General features: G+C 37.7%; 1 protein-coding gene across 2 annotated transcripts in view; it reads left to right on the top strand.

Moving 5' to 3' along the window:
• TRDN (triadin) overlaps positions 1 to 18,187 on the top strand; it is a 410,542-nt gene that overhangs the window by 68,007 nt on the left and 324,348 nt on the right. For both annotated transcript variants that reach the window (XM_026455003.2, XM_023230633.1), the window contains exons 3-4: positions 14,091 to 14,249; positions 15,327 to 15,359. In XM_026455003.2, coding sequence (XP_026310788.1) covers positions 14,091 to 14,249; positions 15,327 to 15,359 — 192 coding nt within the window. The remainder of the gene's footprint in view (positions 1 to 14,090; positions 14,250 to 15,326; positions 15,360 to 18,187) is intronic.

Below are 18,187 nucleotides of genomic sequence, written 5' to 3'. Positions count from 1 at the left end.
TATTTTTTCAAAATTGCAAATCAAATGGATTTTATCTTTTAGAATCCAATGTACTTCAGGAGCTTTGCATCCTACCCTTTATTTTATTTTTTTGCATGTGTCTGACTCTCTTAGTCTCTTTTGCTGATATAACAAAATACCATAAACTGGATAGCTTATAAACAGACATTTATTTCTCACAATTCTAGTGGCTGGGAAATTCCAGATCAAATTGCCAGCAGTTTTGCTATCTGGTGAGAGCCAACTTTCTAGCTCATAGGCTTCTTGCTGTGTCCTCACATCATGGAAGGGGTGAGCTCTGTTAGGCCTCTTTTATAAGGGCACTGATTCTGTTTGTGAGGGCTCTGCTCTCAGGACCTAATTGCCTCCAAAGGCCACAACTCCAAAAACTATCTTGCACAGTTCACTCACATCACTGTGAAGAGACCACCAAACAGGCTTTCTGTGAGCAACAAGGCTGTTTCTTTCACCTGGGTGCAGGGTGGCTGAGTCTGAAAAGAGAGTCAGTGAAGGCAGATGGGATGGGGCCATTTTATAAGATTTGGGGAGGTAAAGGAAAATTATGGTCAAAGGGCAGTTGTTCTCTGGCGGTCAAGGGTGGGGTTCACAAGGTGCTCAGTGGGGGAGCTTTCGAGCCAGAATGAGCCAGGAGAAGGAATTCACAAGGTAATGTCATCAGTTAAGGCAGGAACTGGCCATCTGATGTCTATGTGCAGGCCACAGGGGATATGATGGCTTAGCTTGGGCTCAGAGGCCTGACATTCCTGTCTTCTTATATTAATAAGAAATATAAAACAAAATAGTAGTAAAGTGTTGGGGTGGTGAAAATTTTTCGCGGGTGGTATGGAGAGATAATGGGCAATGTTTCTCAGGGTTGCTTCAAGCGGGATTGGGGTGGCGTGGGAACCTAGAGTGGGAGAGATTAAGCTGAAGGAAGATTTTGTGGTAAGGGGTGATACTGTGGGGTTGTTAGAAGAAACATTTGTCATATAGAATTATTGGTGATGGCTGGGATACGGTTTTGTATGAATTGAAAAACCAAACAGAATAAGAGAAGGAGAAAAACAGGTATTAAAGGACTAAGAATTGGGAGAACCCAGGACATCCAATTAGAGAGTGCCCAAGGTGGTTCAGCATCATTACTTGCTTGGTTGGTGAGTTTTTAGGCTCTCTCCAAGTTTTTGGGGTGCAGTTCAAGTTGGGCTGGTGTCTGGAATGAGACTGGGGCCTAATAAAAAGGAATGTCCATACAGGAGCTCAAATGGGCTGTACCCTGTAGCATTCCGAGGACAGGCCCGAATTCAGAGAAGGGAAAGCGGTAAAACTATTATCCAGTCCTTTTTAAGTTGGTGGCTGAGCTTGGTGAGATGTGTTTTAAAAAGACCATTAGTTCATTCTACCTTTCCTGAAGATTGAGGACGGTGAAGTATATAAAGGTTTCACTGAATTCCAAGAGCCTGAAAAACTGCTTGGGTGATTTGACTAATAAAGGCTGGTTCACTGTTGGACTGTATGGAGGTGGGAAGGCCAAACCAAGGAATTATGTCTGACAGAAGGGAAGAAATGACCACGGTGGCCTTCTCAGACCCTGTGGGAAAGGCCTCTGCCCATCCAGTGAAAGTGTCTACCCAGACCAAGAGTTATTTTACTTTTCTGACTCGAGGCATGTGAGTAAAGTCAATTTGCCAGTCCTGGGCAGGGACAAATCCCCGAGTTTGGTGTGTAGGGAAGGGAGAGGGCCTGAACAATCCCTAGAATAGCAGATGGAACACTGAGAAGTGATTTCCTTGAGGATAGATTTCCACAATGGAAAGGAAATGAGAGGTTCTAAGAGGCAGACTAGCGGCTTATAACCTACATGGAAGAGGTTATGAAATGGTGACAGAATAGAAAGGGCCTGTGAGGCTGGAAGGGGATATTTTCCTTGGTCCAAAAACCATTTGCCTTATGTGGGAAGAGATTGATAGGTGGAAGTTTCAGTGGGGGAGTGGGTGGGAGTGACCAGATGAGAAGGAGAAAAGCCGCTGTGAGGACTAGTAGTTGAAACGCTAGCTGGTTTTTTAGTTACCTTATCAGCATAAGCATTGTCCTGATCGATGGGATCTGATGTCTTTTGATGGCTGCATTTTTAGCTACCTTACCAGCATAGGCATTGTCCTAAGCGATGGGATCTGATGCCTTCTGATGGCCTTTGCACTGAATGACTACAGCTTCCTTTGGAAGTAAATTGGCTTTGAGAAGCATTTTTATTAAAGAGGCATTAATGATGGAGGACCCTTGCATAGTGAGGAAATTTCTTTCTGCCCATATAACAGCATGGTGGTGCAGGATATGGACGGCATATTTAGTCAGTATAAATATTGACATGTAGTCCCTTTGCAAGAGTGAAGGCCCTAGTTAAGGCAATGAGTTTGGCTTGCTGAGAGGTAGTGGAGGGGGGCAGAAGGTATGTGTGTCAGGTGTGAGGAAGAAAATAGATTTTGGAAGTTATGAGAACTGTAGAGAGTGAGTTGAGCATAGTTTGTGATTTTGAGGGCCTCTAAAAGTACTAAAGCAGCGGCAGCCACTGTACACAGACATGAGGGCTAGGTTAAAACAGTAAGGTCAAGTTGTTTGGACAGAAAGGCTACAGGGTGTGGTCCTGGCTCTTGTGTAAGAATTCTGACTTGATTGAAGTAATGGGGGCTGTCTGTGAAGATCTGCTGCAGTACAGCCCCGGTAATTTGCTGAGCCTGATGGGTGTCAGGGTCAGTCCAAGTGAAAGCGAAGAGAGGCTGGGATGAAGGGTGCAAAGGAATAGTAAAGAAAGCATGTTTGAGATCCAGAACAGAATAATGGGTTGTCGATGGAGGTATTGAGGAGAGTATATGGTTTGGCACCATGGGGTGGATAGGCAAAACAATTTGGTTGATAAGATACAGATCCTGAACTAACCTGTAAGACTTGTTCGATTTTAGGACAGGTAAAATGGGAGAATTGTAAGGGGAGTTTATAGGCTTTAAAAGGCCATGCTGTAGTAGGTGAGTGATAACAGGTGTTTATCCTTTTAAAGCATACTGTGGGATGGGATATTGACATTGAGCAGGGTAAGGGTGATTAGGTATTAATGGGATGGTGAGAGGTGCATGATCGGTCACCAAAAAGGGAGTAGAGGTGTCCTATACTTGTGGTTTAAGTTGGGGAGATACAAGGGGAAGATGCCAAGGGGGCTTTGGGTTGGGAAGAAGGGTGGCAATGAGATGTGGCTGTAGTCCAATAATAGTCAGGGAAGCAGGTAATTTGGTTAAAATGTCTCGGCCTAATAAAGGAACTGGGCAGGTGGGGATAACTAAAAAAGAATGCATGAAAGAATGTTGTCCAAGTTGGCACCAGAGTAGGGGAGTTTTAAGAGGTTTAGAAGCCTGGCCGTCCATACCCACAACATTAAGGAGGCAAGGGAAACAGGCCCTTGAAAAGAAGGTAATGTGGAGTGGGTAGCCTCCGTATTGATTAAGAAGAGGACGGACTTACCCCCCACTGTGAGAGTTACCCAAAGTGTCTGTGATGGTCCATGGGGCTTCCGAGGCAATTGGGCAGTGTCAGTCTTCAACCGCTAAGCCAAGAAGATCTGGGAAGGAGTCTGAGAGCCTTGGGCCAGAGTTCCAGGTGCTCTGGGAGTGGCTGCTGGGTGATTGGCCAGTATGATTTCCAGTGGGGTCCTGCACAGATGGGACACGGCTTAGGAGGAATCCTGGGCTGCGGGCATTCCTTGGCCCAGTGGCCAGATTTCTGGCACTTATAGCAAGCTCTTGGGTGAGGAGGTTCTGGAGGAACCCCTGGCAGCTGTGGTTCAGGAGTTTGGCGTTCTTGTGTGCTGGAGATGTGGCTGAGGTTTGTCTCGCAGTGGAGGCAACGAATTGCAACTCAGAAATGCATTGCTACTTGGCTGCCTCTACTCTATTACTGTACACTTTGAAGGCAAGGTTAATTAAGTTCTGTTCTGGGTTTTGAGGGCTGGAATTTAATTTTTGGAGTTTTATTTAATATTGGGAGCAGATTGGGTAATAAAATGTATATTAAGACAGCCTATTGACCTTTTAGGGTCTAGGGCTGTAAAGCGTCTCGGGGTTGCTGCCAAACGAGCCATGAACTGGGCTGGGTTTTTCATATTTGATGAAAAAGAACATAAACACTAACTGATTTGGGATAAAGAAAAAGGAGCATTAACTTGATTGTGCCTTTAGCTCCAGCCACCTTTTTAAGAGGAAATTGCTGGGCAGGTGGGGGAGGGCTAGTCGTGGAACAAAACTAAGCGGGATCAGGTGTGAGGAGGGGAAGTGACAAAAGGATTATAAGGTGGAGGAGCGGAGGCTGAGGAAGAATTGAGACCTAGCTTGGCCTGGCAATGAGCAGCCTGGGGAGGAAGGGAGAGGTCAGACGGGTCTGTATAAAAGGAAGATTGGAAAGAGGAAAGACTCAGAGACACTTGGGGTTGGGACTGAGGGGACAGGCAGGAGGGAAAGAAGGAAGATTTGGGAAGAGTTGCATTGGGAACAGAAACTAGGAAGGGACTGATGTGTAAAAGAATGCCTGTATGTCAGGCACCTCAGACCACTTGCCCATTTTATGACAAGAATTATTTAGGTCTTGTAGGATGGAAAAACCGAAAGTGCCATTTTCTGGCTATTTGGAACAACTGTCTAGTTTGTATTGGGGTCAAGTGGCATTGAAGAAGAAAATAAGGCATTTAGGTTTTAGGTCAGATGTGAGTTGAAGAGGTTTTAAGTCTTTGAGAACACAGGCTAAGGGAGAAGAGGGAGGAGTGGAGGGTGAAAAGTTGCCCATAGTGAAGGAGGCAAGTCCAGAGGAAAGAGAGAATAGAGACACGGAGAGAAGGGGTGGAGGGTGCTTACCCCCCAGGAAAGTGGAGAAGGGGTAGAGACACAGAGAGAAGGGGTTGGGGGATGCTTGCCCCCCAGAAAAGCGGTGCTTGACGCTAAGGGTGAAGGACCAAGGCAGGCGTCCCTGCGTGGTCAGACACCTCTGAAACGTGGGTGAATAATCAAGCAGGTGTCCCCGCGTGATTAAACATCAAGGGAAGACTGTCCTCCTGAGTCCGTGACCGGCGCCAGAGTTTTGGGTTCACGGATAAAACGCGTCTCTTTTGTCTCTACCAGAAAAGGAAAGGAACTGAAATTAAGAGAAGGGAGAGATTGGAGTGTGGCGCCAAGATTGAAAGGAGAAAGAGGTTGAGGGATAGTGAGAGAGGTTGGAGAAGAGAGTAAAAAGAGGCCGCTTACTCAATTTAAAATTGGTGAGATGTTCCTTGGGCTGGTTAGTCTGAAGACCAGAGGTCATAGGTGGACCTTTCTCATGGAGCAAACAGTAACAGGATAGGGGATTGATCTCAAGGGAGGTCCCCGATCTGAGTCACAGCACCAAATTTCACATTTCACTCACGTCCGTGTGAAGAGACCACCAAACAGGCTTTGTGTGAGCAACAAGGCTGTTTATTTCACCTGGGTGCAGGGGGGCTGAGTCCGAAAAGAGAGTCAGTGAAGGCAGATGGGGTGGGGCCATTTTATAAGATTTGGGGAGGTAAAGGAAAATTATAGTCAAAGGGTAGTTGTTCTCTGGTAGGCAGGGGTGGGGGTCACGAGGTGCTCAGTGGGGGAGCTTTCGAGCCAGGATGAGCCAGGAGAAGGAATTTCACAAGGTAATGTCATCAGTTAAGGCAGGGACCGGCCATTTTCACTTCTTTTGTGGTGGAATGTCATCAGTTAAGGCAAGAACTGGTCATCTGCATACGTATGTGCAGGTCACAGGGGATATGATGGCTTAGCTTGGGCTCAGAGGCCTGACACTATCACTTTGGTATTTGGATGTCAACATATGGATTTTTGTGGGGGCATAGACATTTAGATCATAGAACTCACTAAAGGAGAGGGACAGACTGGTCATTTTAGTCTAATATTGGTATTATCCAGAAATCATAAGGAGAGAGAATGAGTGAGAGTTAGAGAGAGAAAAGAAAAAGAAGAAGAAGAAAGAAGGAAGAAGGAAGAGGAGGAGGAGGAAAGAAAGAGAGACTGAACAGGAAAAAAGAAGAGGAAAAAATTATATTGCAATTAGAATTTTTGTAAAATCAATCCTCCAAGTGAGGTTAATATTAGAAGCACCATGGGTATTTTATTAACCCATTTTTTTTTATTATACTTTAAGTTCTAGAGTACATGTGCACAACATCACATGTATACATATGTAACAAACCTGCACGTTGTGCACACGAACATTCCTCAAAACATGTTGATGTGCTGCACCCGTTAACTCATCATTTACATTAGGTATATCTCCTAATGCTATCCCTCCACCCTCCCCCAATCCCACGACAGGGCCCAGTGTGTGATGTTCCCTTCCTGTGTCCAAGTGTTCTCATTGTTCAATTCACACCTATGAGTGAGAATATGTGGTGTTTGTATTAACTCAACTTTTAATGTCATCATGTTTTGAGGAGTGTTCATTGAGAGTAAAGATAAGAGACTCCAGAGAATTTCAATCTATGTATATGGTCTCTATGTTAAAAATCTCATTGAATGAAAATCTATTCAGACACTTAATTTTGAAGTTAAATCACTTACATAATTTTGATTTATTGTTCAGATGACCGTATACAACTATTTAAATGTTCTATTTTTAAGATAGAACATTTATTCCTAAGTATGGCAATAGCAAAGTATTCACTTATTTTTAAAGTAAGGCATTTAAATATATGAAAATGAGGTTTCCTCATACTTTTCTCTTTACAAAAGCATCTGAAAGGTGCTACATTGAAGCATCTCATAATTTATTTCACAATCTGATTACTCAGTCTGAAATCAAATTATTCAATATTTCTATATCTTGCTAAATCATAAAGTGTTAAATAAAAAATTCATTTTAACGTACATATTTAGTTTCAAGAAAATTTTACAGCATAGCTTTTATTCCACATTTTTGTCCATGTGAGGATCTTATATACTGTAAACAAAATTATCAAATGCAAACAATATAGCACAGTAACTGGATTCAATTTTCATTGGCTTCCACCTCTGCATTTCATTATTAATTTTACCTTTGTTCCTCTCAAATTGCTATCAGTTAGCCAGGTCTTCCTGAATTAATCCTTTAGTATAAATAATTTTAAAGAGTCAATATAAGTGAATATGAAAAGAGGATCTCAAAAAATGAGCCTCTCTTAAAATGCTTCTGTGTGGAAAATCTATTTTTAAAACATGGTTTTAGGACTATAAATTGTTACTATTTTGGTTACAACAAAAGTGGCTTATCAGATGCCAAAATATCAAGTGTTGCTTCTGGAACTGAAGCAATTTATACAAATATAGCCATCCTTCCTGCATTTTTCAAGAAAAAATAATAGGAAAATGTGTAATTCCGGTACTATACATTTAGAAACCTCCACTGGCAGGATATAAACTCATCTTAGGGGTTAAATACAGAGGAATAAAGGTGTTGCAATAAACGTTTTTGGATGTTTTACTTATGTCTCTAATTTTGTCTTTACTTTCAATTTGAAATAAAACAGAAAATAAGAAAGCAATAAATCCATGGGAGAATAAAAGGCATTGGGCTCTAAGAGGTTGAAACCCCTCCCCCTGTGATGACAATAATTAAAAATGGCAGTTCTAACATCATTTAAGTCAACCAAACATACCGAGGACAAGTGGCCCAGTTTATTGGAAATTGTTTGGACTTAAAAAGCTCTAAAGTACAACGTCTTGAGTAAACATCAAGTCAATGAAGACACCAAATTTTACTGTGAATGTATGGGCACATATTTTTGTTTATTCATACATACCTGTGCCTAGTATTGTTGATGCTGAAAACTCCAGGATCCAAAGTCTCAGAAGACTATTAAATTCACTTTTTTTTGGAAAAAACAAATGCTTTTTGTTTCCAATGAATTCTGCTTAGAAATAAATTAGCATTTCTACCCTACATCCTTAGGAAATAGTTGACTATTACAAATAATGCCAGACCTTGAGCCCAAACTGTTTCATAAGCCTTTGTATTCTCTGAGCTACATTTCTAAGAAACCTATTAACTTAGTGGAGACAGCATTGTTTTATGCATATACCGACCCACCACTTCAGATTTTAAAGAACATTTTTGTTTTGTTTTCCTATCTGTTTTTCCTTTCTTCTCATCTGAGGCTGTGGGACAGGAATGAGGAAACACATCTGAAGTTTCATTTGGCACTGAGAAACTTCTGAGGAAATTTGTTTACCTTCAAGACAAAGACTAATTAATTTCACAGGAATTTAGGCAAAAAATGACATGTAACTCAGGGCATATTAAATGACACATAATTTGCTAAAATTTTTCTTAACTTGATAAAAATTTCACCAACAGAAGCAAAAGTATTCATATACATATTTGCAGAAAGGGAGAAAAACTAGTCACTTAAAATTATTTCTGTAGGTCTAGAAAATTATCTCTATGTATTTTGAAATAACTTCCCTCACATACCAAAATTAGAACCATCTAGATATCAATTATATATTACACTTAGAATATTGTACATAATCAGTGCTCAATAATTGTTGTAAAAGAGAAGTCTCTGTTTTGTTTAGCCAACTTCATACTGAGTACTACCATACAGAAGGTACATACAGCAACATACACCAAGTTTACTTGTTCCTGGTTTGGGTAGCATTCATGACAGTATAAAAAACCCTTACCTCAATTTAGTTCCAAATATTTGGATCTGAATATTTTCTGGGAGGTCAGGGGCAAGCATTAGTTGTTTCATGAATTCCAATGAAAACAGTCTTTGGATTTCATGGACCTTACCAAGCTTGGCTATGAGGGATCTCATGCTAATATTTATAGCAACCTGCATTTATGGAGTGTTGTTGTATGTTTGAGTTAAATGGTCATGAAATTTAAACTGATAATTATCTAACATTTATTAAATCATATGTTCTGCCCTATATGCTGATATTGTTTGGTAGTGCCCCACCCAAATATCATCTTGAATTATAGCTCCCATAATTCCCACATGTTATGGGAGGGACCCAGTGGGAGATAATTGAATCATAGGGGGCAGTTTCCCCCATACTGTTCTTGTGGTAGTGAATAAGTCTCCCAAGATGTGATGGTTTTATAAGGGGTTTCCCCTTTCACTTGGCTCTCATTTTCTCTTGCTGGCCACCATATAAGATATGCCTTTCACCTTCCATCATGACTGTGAGGCCTCCTCAGCAAAGTGGAACTGTGAGTCCATTATAACTCTCTATCTTTATAAATTACCCAGTCTCGGGTGTATCTTTATCAGCAGCATGAAAACGGACTAATACACATGCTTTACACCAAAAAGTTTATGTATACTGTGCTTAAGTGAACACCAGTAAGTGCCATCTGTTGCAAGCAGAGTCATGGGCAGAAGGGCAGAAGATTCCTGGGACCCCTGTTTTCTTGCCTTTCTGTGGAGTGGAGTGGCTCAGACAGATGCAGATGGGCAAATCTAGAGACTCCACCTCTTACTTGTTCTTTCCTTTGAAGGAAAGCATGAGGGTAGCATTAAGGTTGGGGTTAATCATTTGAGTTTGAGTGCTCTGCAGTCAGAGTTTAGGTGCCAAGTGCATCAGGGAATGCTGGAAACACCAGTTGTGTAGCACTTGAAGACTTTGGGAGAAATTGAGATAATACACAGGCCTCCTTGTTGAGGGGGGGGAAGTTATTAGTTCTGGCTAGCAAGCTCAGAAGAACATTTTGGTCATTCAACAGACAATCTTGCTTATTTCCTCATGTTGATGTTTACTAATTACCAGGCATTGTACCATTTGAATTGTCTATATTATCTCATGTATTACACATAAGATCCTTATGCAGTCTTATTTTTTTTTTTGTCATTTTATGGTTCAGCAAATGGAAGCATGGAGTACTTTATCCTTTTTCCCACTAACTGAATATGTTACAAATTGGAGTACAGAGAGGTTGAATAGAGGAATAACAGGTACTAGAGGGTTGAGGTCTTGATTTAGAATAGTGACTTTGGAAAAGCAAGGCATTGATAACTTTTATAGACATGGCAAAAGTTAATCTTTTCAATATCATAGAGCTAACAGGTTGGGGAAGTACCAGGACTAGAGAAAAGTGAGTGAAGTACCATGGGTACAAAAATGGAGTCCTCCAAAACACTCAAAAATTGAAATAAATAATATTTTCATGCAGAATTTAAATTTTCAAAATTATTGCAAAAATCTATGATGACAAAAATATCCACATTTTAAATAAAGGCAGAATGATTATTACTGTTTCTCCTTTTGTTTCAATATAGTTGGCACAGCACTGGGTAGGAAGCTTGAACTTGAATGCTATCAATCTGAACTCAGAGCCCAAGCTTGTAATCATTGTTTGCTGATGTTTCTCAGGATGTGAAAAATAAAGAAGGGTCAAATATTACCCACAGACTCTGAGACTGATGGCCAAAGATAACAGTGAAATTATGGACTTGATTTTTTAGAAGGGAAGCTGAGAAAATGATTATTTTTCTTGTATAGTCCCATTTAGAAACTTAAGTATGTGCTTCAAAACCAGAGGACAAATAAAAATCTTATTTAACTTTAAACTTTTCTTGGCTTCTCTTGTCTCTCTTGGCACTCTTTCATCAGTGCCAAGAATCCAATTACTGACCACAAGTAACCTAAAGCAGTTTTCCCGGCATTCAGTGGTATTTTTTTTCTGTAAGAAACCTTGGATACAATTAAGAATGACTTGAACACTGAGAAACATTTCTTATCTCATATAACAGAAGTGCTGAAGGTAGGGTGATTTCAACATAGGATACTTCAAGGCCTTAGCAATGTCATCGTGGACTCATTTTTTTTTTTCCAGTTTTAATCCTTGCCTTTCTCAAAGAGCCAGCTACTGTTCTCATGGTTACAAGATGACTGCAGCAGCTGCAAGCTTTTTTGTTCCCATGCAGCAAAGTCTTTGTTCTTCCTTTTAAGAGCAAGAAAACCCCTTCTAAAATCTCCCCACCCAAAACATGACCCTAGAATCAATTGCGATTTTATGTTTTTTGTTTTGACAGCATATAGCACAATAGTTAAGAATCTTGTTTTGGTGGCTTAAAGTGGGTGTAAAATGTGGCTCCATCACTTACTAGCTATGTAAGCTGAGGCATCTTATTTAAATTATCTGTGCCTTAGTTTTCCTATGTTTTACAAAAAGGTAGAAAATAATATACCTACATCACTGGGTTATTGAGAAGAAAACGTGAGTTAATACATGTAAAGCTTTTATAATGGTGTCTGACTATTATTTTTAAGATGATCATCACTGTCATGTATGCAATTAAACTTAGGGAAACATGAAAGCTAAGAAAGTAAAATTACCTCAGTATCTCCTTAAAAAAAGACATCAATAATATTTTTAGTTTGCATTGAATAATATTTTTTTCCATTGATATGATCTGAATTTGGATGTGAGGTCTGAAAGATAATAAGAATCAACTTCAGGACTACTGTCTTATTTACGTGTGTGTGTGTGTGTGTGTGTGTGAGTATGTGTGTGTGTTTAGGTTACAGAAGAAGTGGTCCACATGGCTGAAAATCAGAAAATCAGAAGCTGATCTCAAGCTAGCAATGATAACTTCATAAAAATAGCCTGCTTTGACTATTTTAGAGCCAGGCAATATATATATGTCTGCAAAGTACATATAGTGCATTTAAGCATAAGGATAATTAAACTGATTTCAATTTTGTTGGATTTTATTGTTAAGCTCTTCAGTTAACACTTAGAAAGAAGGGAAATGGAGAAATAGTCTCAATCTATTCTCATCATAAAAATCTCATTTGCAGATTTTTCCATTAGGTATAAAATATACCAGCGCTAAAAATGCCTTTAATGGTGCCAGAACAATCCAGTTCCTTACATATGATTCTTTTAAAATCTTCAATTGCAATTATAAAATTATATTTCATTTCCTTTGTCTAAGGTTTAATCTCACCATTCAAATGGCCATTTCTTGCTCACATGAAACTCTCTGGAATGTAGTAAAATGGGGTGCAAAGAGTGAAAGTACATTATCAATGAATCATGGAGACAGGCTTCCCAGAGAGCAGCATTTCATACCAGGGGTCACTGAATGGTCTGTGTGCTCCACGAATCCCTCGGAATGGAATATAAAATTAAAAATTAAAAAATTTCCCCAGAAATACTCTCTTTCATATAATTTTCCTGTCTCTATGAGATCTTCCCATCAGTATAAACCATGGTACATTCTTCCTGTTTGAACAGTGGTAAAAACAGAAAAACTCACTATGATCCTAGTTCCTCTTCTAGTATTACTCAATCTCTGTCATAGACAGAAAGATATACTCACTGCCTCTACTGAATTACACCTTCTTGGTTCCTTCTTCCTCTTTCTTTCTTGCTCACTCCTGCTCTGCCTGTCACTCTCTCCATCATGTCCCCTCAGAATCCATTGCAGGCTTCTTCCTGACTTATCTCCCTGACATTTGTTTAAGCGTCTCTGGGTCAACTTCCTTGGTGATCTCACTCATTGTTATGGCTTTGATACCTTCTGTCTTCTGTTGGATTCTTAAGTTTCTGTTTTCAGGTAGAACTCCTCTTTTCTACATCACATTGCATTATACAAGTGTCTACATCTTGATGTAAGTGTCTAATAGGCAACTCAAATTTTGAAAGTCTAAAACTCAGCTACTTTTCTACTCCCAATCCCACCCGCACCCAACAAGAATCTTGTTTCTCTCCAGTCCTCCCCCAGCTCAGGGCATTTCCTTCCTTCCAGTTTCTCACACCAAAACCCTAGAAGTTATCCTGAATTTCTTTCTGTCACATCATAACCACACTGGAAGCATCTACTATTAATTCTGTCTTTGAAATACATTCAGAATCTGATTGCATCTCACCACACACACTGTTACCACCCTGATAGAAATCACCATCATCTTTCTCTTAGATTATTTCAGTTGGCTTCATATTTGTCTTCCTGTTTCCAGCCTGGCACCCTTTCAATCTTCAACACAGCAAAGGAAGTCAAATCACTTCATCTTTCTGCTCAAATCTTCCAGTGACTTCCTATGTCAATCAGAGTAAAAGTCTAATTTTACGTACTTAACCTTTAGATAATATAATACATTGATATAATTCTCATCTCTTAAATATATCAAACAGAGAAGAATCTCTGAAAAGCTAAAATAGTTTTTAAAATTAAGGAAAACATAGCTCTAAAATTTAATTACAGATGGATAAAAAATCAGAGGCAATTTATACCATATTTCTAGATAGATCACCTCTGTAATCACATCCTAAAGGCTATGCTTGCCTCTTCAGAGCAATTTTCATATGATTAGAAAAACAAAATTTTGGAAATTCCTAATCATTTACTTGCATTTTTTATGATTCAATCTTTCATTTCACAAATATTTTATATCTCCTAGGACATAGAAAAGGGAAGACTTATAGATTCTATCCATTGAAGTTACTAGCAGTTCGAATAGTTTTTAATTTAATGTACAGGGATGACTAACAGATAAATACAATCTATTCCAACTAGAGCTTGATATGATCACTAACTTGACTATTCCAGATTCTTCCTGTGGTATCACAAATTAGAATAAATAGGCCTATCAGTCTTAATTTTGCCACAACTACCTTAGTCAACTTGCAGAACTTGTTATTTGTCTGAAAACTTACAGAGTCATCTTTTCTATAATGCTGTCCCATACAATATGGGCCGAAATGATTTCTTCCATTCCTGAACATCCGTAACACAGGGTTTATTTGCAATCTAGGTAACATAAATACACATTGTTTTAATTCATCACGAATTTTTTTCCTGTGTTAACTCTTATTTGGATTATAAACTTCCCAAGGGCATTTTCTTTCTTGGCATGCATGCATATTATACCAAGATAAAGTTTCTATTTCTGAGCAAAAAATTGTAGCCAGGAGATATTTAGAATGTTGAAATTGACATATTCATTGTGTCAAAAGAACAAATCAGTAAAAACAGCTTTTCTTAAGTTCTTTGGAAATGATTGCAATTTTTTTCTTTCTTTCTTTCTTTTCATTACTTTTAGCAAGCTCTATTGCCAAGATTGGCTCGGATCCTTTAAAACTTGTACATGATGCTGTGGAGGAAACCACGGACTGGATCTATGGCTTCTTTTCTTTGTTATCCGACATAATCTCATCTGAAGCTGATGAAGAAGATGATGGTGACGAAGACACTGATAAAGGTAAAAAGAACATAGAGACATATCTAACTGCTAGGACCAATAGTAGATACGTATTATAGTGGCTTGCCTCAGTTTACATTCAAATGAGCCCTTGGGGCAAGCTAAAACAAAATGAATACACTTCTCACTGCTAAAAGCATATCAACAGGCTGCCAAACACAGTAAATTGGTCTTTATTTGATTTTTATCTTATAGCTTATCTGCCATTATGGTAAAGGTGTCAACATTAAATGCTAATATTAATGTGGCATTACAGCAAAGAGAGTCTCATTATGCACTACTATAAAACCACAATACAAACTCATATTTATATGATTCTTTGGAAAAAATAGTAGCTATTTTTCAAGTTTATCTCTAGGAAGATTAAAATAAAAACAGTAAAACTAAAAATACATGTAAGTGTTTTATACACGTGTCATATTTATAGTCAAATAGAAGAATGCAATCTTACTAAAAGTACAATCAAAAGAGTAAATTTATTGAACCAAATGGTGGTGTAGAATAGAAGGGCACATTCTAAATGTCCTAACAATTATACAACTAACCTATGTGCTCTCTTATAAATATAAATGAATAAAAGGAAATAGCCAACTCAAACCACATAAAAACTGCCATTGAATGGGTATGAAAAAAACAAAGCATTATGATTCCATCTATTAGATAACATTTTTTAGGATCAGTCTTAGTCATCAGAAATCATATATTCAGCCTTGACTACCAGGAAAGCTTTTATTATTAGAGTACTTTTATAACTTTTCCTGAATTTATATTTGCTTTGGCCCCAGTAAGAGTTCAAGATGAACAATAGAGAATTGAAATTAACATGATATATAACCTATAATGTATAATTTGGACCACTGCCATAATTTTATTGAATTCATAAAAATGAAACAATCTTATATAAATGTATATAAACAAAGTTTATACTTAAAAACTGAAATTTGGGAAGCAAAGTAATGTAAAGACTATGATTGTAAAAACTAATAGTTTTTTTAAAGGAACAAAGAAAGGGGGAAATAATGATGTCTTACTCTATGTTAAAATATTTTCTAATTTTTTGTTTCAATCTTGGTCTAGGAGAAGTAGAGGAGCCTCCCTTGAGAAAAAAAGGTTTGTTGTTTTCACTTTTGATAATAATTCTTTGTCTCTTATGGTAATATCAGTTTTCAGCATGGTTCAGATATATTTTACTTGAGTTGTAGGCTGAATTTATTTTAATATGAAGGTTTTGTTTAATAATTAGGTCAAGATTTATAGTCAGTAAAAAAAAAAAATACTCAATTTCTTTTCCAATGAAGGTGATCTCACTATTTTTCTGTTGATTATTTTTTAAATGCCTTCTTCAGTAGATTTGTGTGGATTCATTTATATACAGACCAATATGAGCTGGAATTTGAGGAATGAGGGGAGAATTCTGTAGCCTTAGAAATGGCCCAGAAAATGATGACACCCATGATTTATTCTCACCATGGTCAGATGTATTGATTTTAAATTTTTATTCTTATTCTTTTCCTTCTTATTTTCTTGCCATCATTATTTTGCATGTTAGGTGATGACTGTGGGCCAGGACAACAAGATGGTGAGGGACATGACAGTCTAGGAAGCAAAGGCATATCCAGTAAGTCTGTGTGATATGTCATTGTCATGGAGTGGAGTCACCTGGATGTGCCTGAATGTGCTGTGGAGGAATTCCTTGCAGGAATAGATAAGGTGACTGAGTGAGGTGGTCACAACCTGAATGAAGAGAATGATAAACCTCCGACAAAGGAGGACAGCAATGGGGCAGGAATTTCCGAAGCGCAGGAATTTTGACAGGCAGGGGTACGAACTTCATGGAAGTTCCACTGGGGAGCAGGTAGTACCATCCTGAGGTACATTTGTTGTGAAAAAAGAGCCAATATTTAAGCCAGATTTAAAACAATTGCAATGTTGTAGTCACTGCTACACATGGGCAGGCTGTCGAAGGTACTTACCCAGGAAGATAACCCTGGCTTCTGTTGCTCTCTCCTAATACCTACTGTGGATTCAAACAGCAGGATCCAAACTTACAGTTTCAGCCTTCCCCGAGAAAATGATGAGTACCTCACACTATCTGGGGTAAAATCCACTTAGTGTATGTTAAATTAGAAACTTTGGATTTGTAACTTAATGCAGCAAAAAAGAGCTAAGCCAGTCAAACTCAACTGTGGCAAAGGCATCCAGAAATGAAAATGTTTATAAAGCTCTGTGAGGAGAAAGGAAGGGTTTCTACACCTAGAAATCCAGAATGAGAACTCGAGCACTCAAGACAGACTTCAGCCATGAAATTCAGGTTTAGAGATTCTAGATTTGTCTATAAACTTCAGGAGATCAGGAGCAGCATCTTTCTGTAGCTGATTTCCCATAGAGAGTGAACATAGACAAACTTTAAGTGAGCTATTAGTCATTATCTGGAAATAACAGCTTATGCATGTTTATTTTCATTGGAAATGGAAGAGGGGAAAACAGATAAATGATGTTTGTTCATTTATACTTATAAACTGAATTCCATAAGACTATCATAAAGCCATATTTTTCATAAATTAATATTTACTATTTAATAAAAAATCTTTTCTTGTGATTTAAATTTTTCTTTGATATTATTTAAAAATTAGGCTTCATATAGTAATTAGTATAAACTGCAAATTCATACCAAGCTGTTTTACTATTGTTTCTTAAATTATTTCCTTGATTGAGCAAATCAAATTTACCAGAAAAACTATTAAATAGTTGTTTAGGATACTTTTTAAAAATGTTAGAAATGCTTATTAGTCAAAAATAGTCTAAAGGATATATGACCTTCAACATATGTACACTAATGTCTTTAAAGATTACATACTCAAAATTAGGGGAATTGACTTTAAATCACCTGAATATATTTTCTTAATAGTATTATTCACAGTTACATGAAAAAAATTGACATTTAAGTAAAAATCTCAGCTGCCCTATCTTGAGTACAGAGGCTATGGAATAATAAACCCTAATTGAAAGTGAACTCAAGAAGATCATTTCATTGTAATAATTATTTTTTATGTGTAAGCTTTTCTTTCATAGAAGTATAGAGGCAATGAGAGCTTTAAAGTAGTAGGTAATATTTTATAAAACATTTATAATATATATTCTACATTTTAAGTATACTTTTAACATTATTATTGGGCGAAAAATTCTATAAATTCCTCTTGTCTTATAGGTTATTTTATTCATTTTTACATTTACAAATTTTGGTTTAAGAAAGAATTTGGGGGCAATGTAGAATGATAGTCTCTTAAAACATTTGATTTTCACCCATCTAAATGACTTCTCATTAATACTCTTGTCAATTCATATATTTCAATAATATTTAGTCATTTTATATTGCCTAAATTATCAGGCTGTAGCATTTTTTATTCTACTGTCCTATGTCTACCTAAAACATTTTATTTGAATACACTTAGTTTTATTTGTTGAGTTATTGCTATTCTTAACAAAATAACAATTCAGCCAGCTTGTTATTTGTGGTTGAAGTCTGCAGTTCTTAATTTGATATGGAATAATGGTGTAGTCAACTAATCTCAGGGTTGCAGTATTGATTATTAAACGGATTATTAATATGGATGAAGTATCTGATTCTGCTAGTCTGTGGAATCAGTTGTTATATATAAATATAGCTTCAGGGTATTACATGTGGTACCTAGTGTCTTTATGTTCTTCATGCATAGTTATTTTTCAACTTGTCAAAATTTTAAAACACTTCATGATGAGACCCCAAGGCACTGAATCGTTAGAAAATACTATATTTTATTACACAATTATCTACAAATTATAACTATGAAAACCAAATACTATTTATTATAAATCACATTTTCTGAAATAATTATTTTCTGTATATAGTGGCATACTATCTGGAAGTGTTCTTTTAAGCAATATTTTTCACACCGGGG

The sequence above is a fragment of the Piliocolobus tephrosceles genome, chromosome 5 (assembly GCF_002776525.5).
Source record: "Piliocolobus tephrosceles isolate RC106 chromosome 5, ASM277652v3, whole genome shotgun sequence".
NCBI classification, from domain to species: domain Eukaryota; kingdom Metazoa; phylum Chordata; class Mammalia; order Primates; family Cercopithecidae; genus Piliocolobus; species Piliocolobus tephrosceles.
Note: the sequence above shows the minus strand (reverse complement) of the source record. Positions and strands in the feature narration are given on the sequence as shown.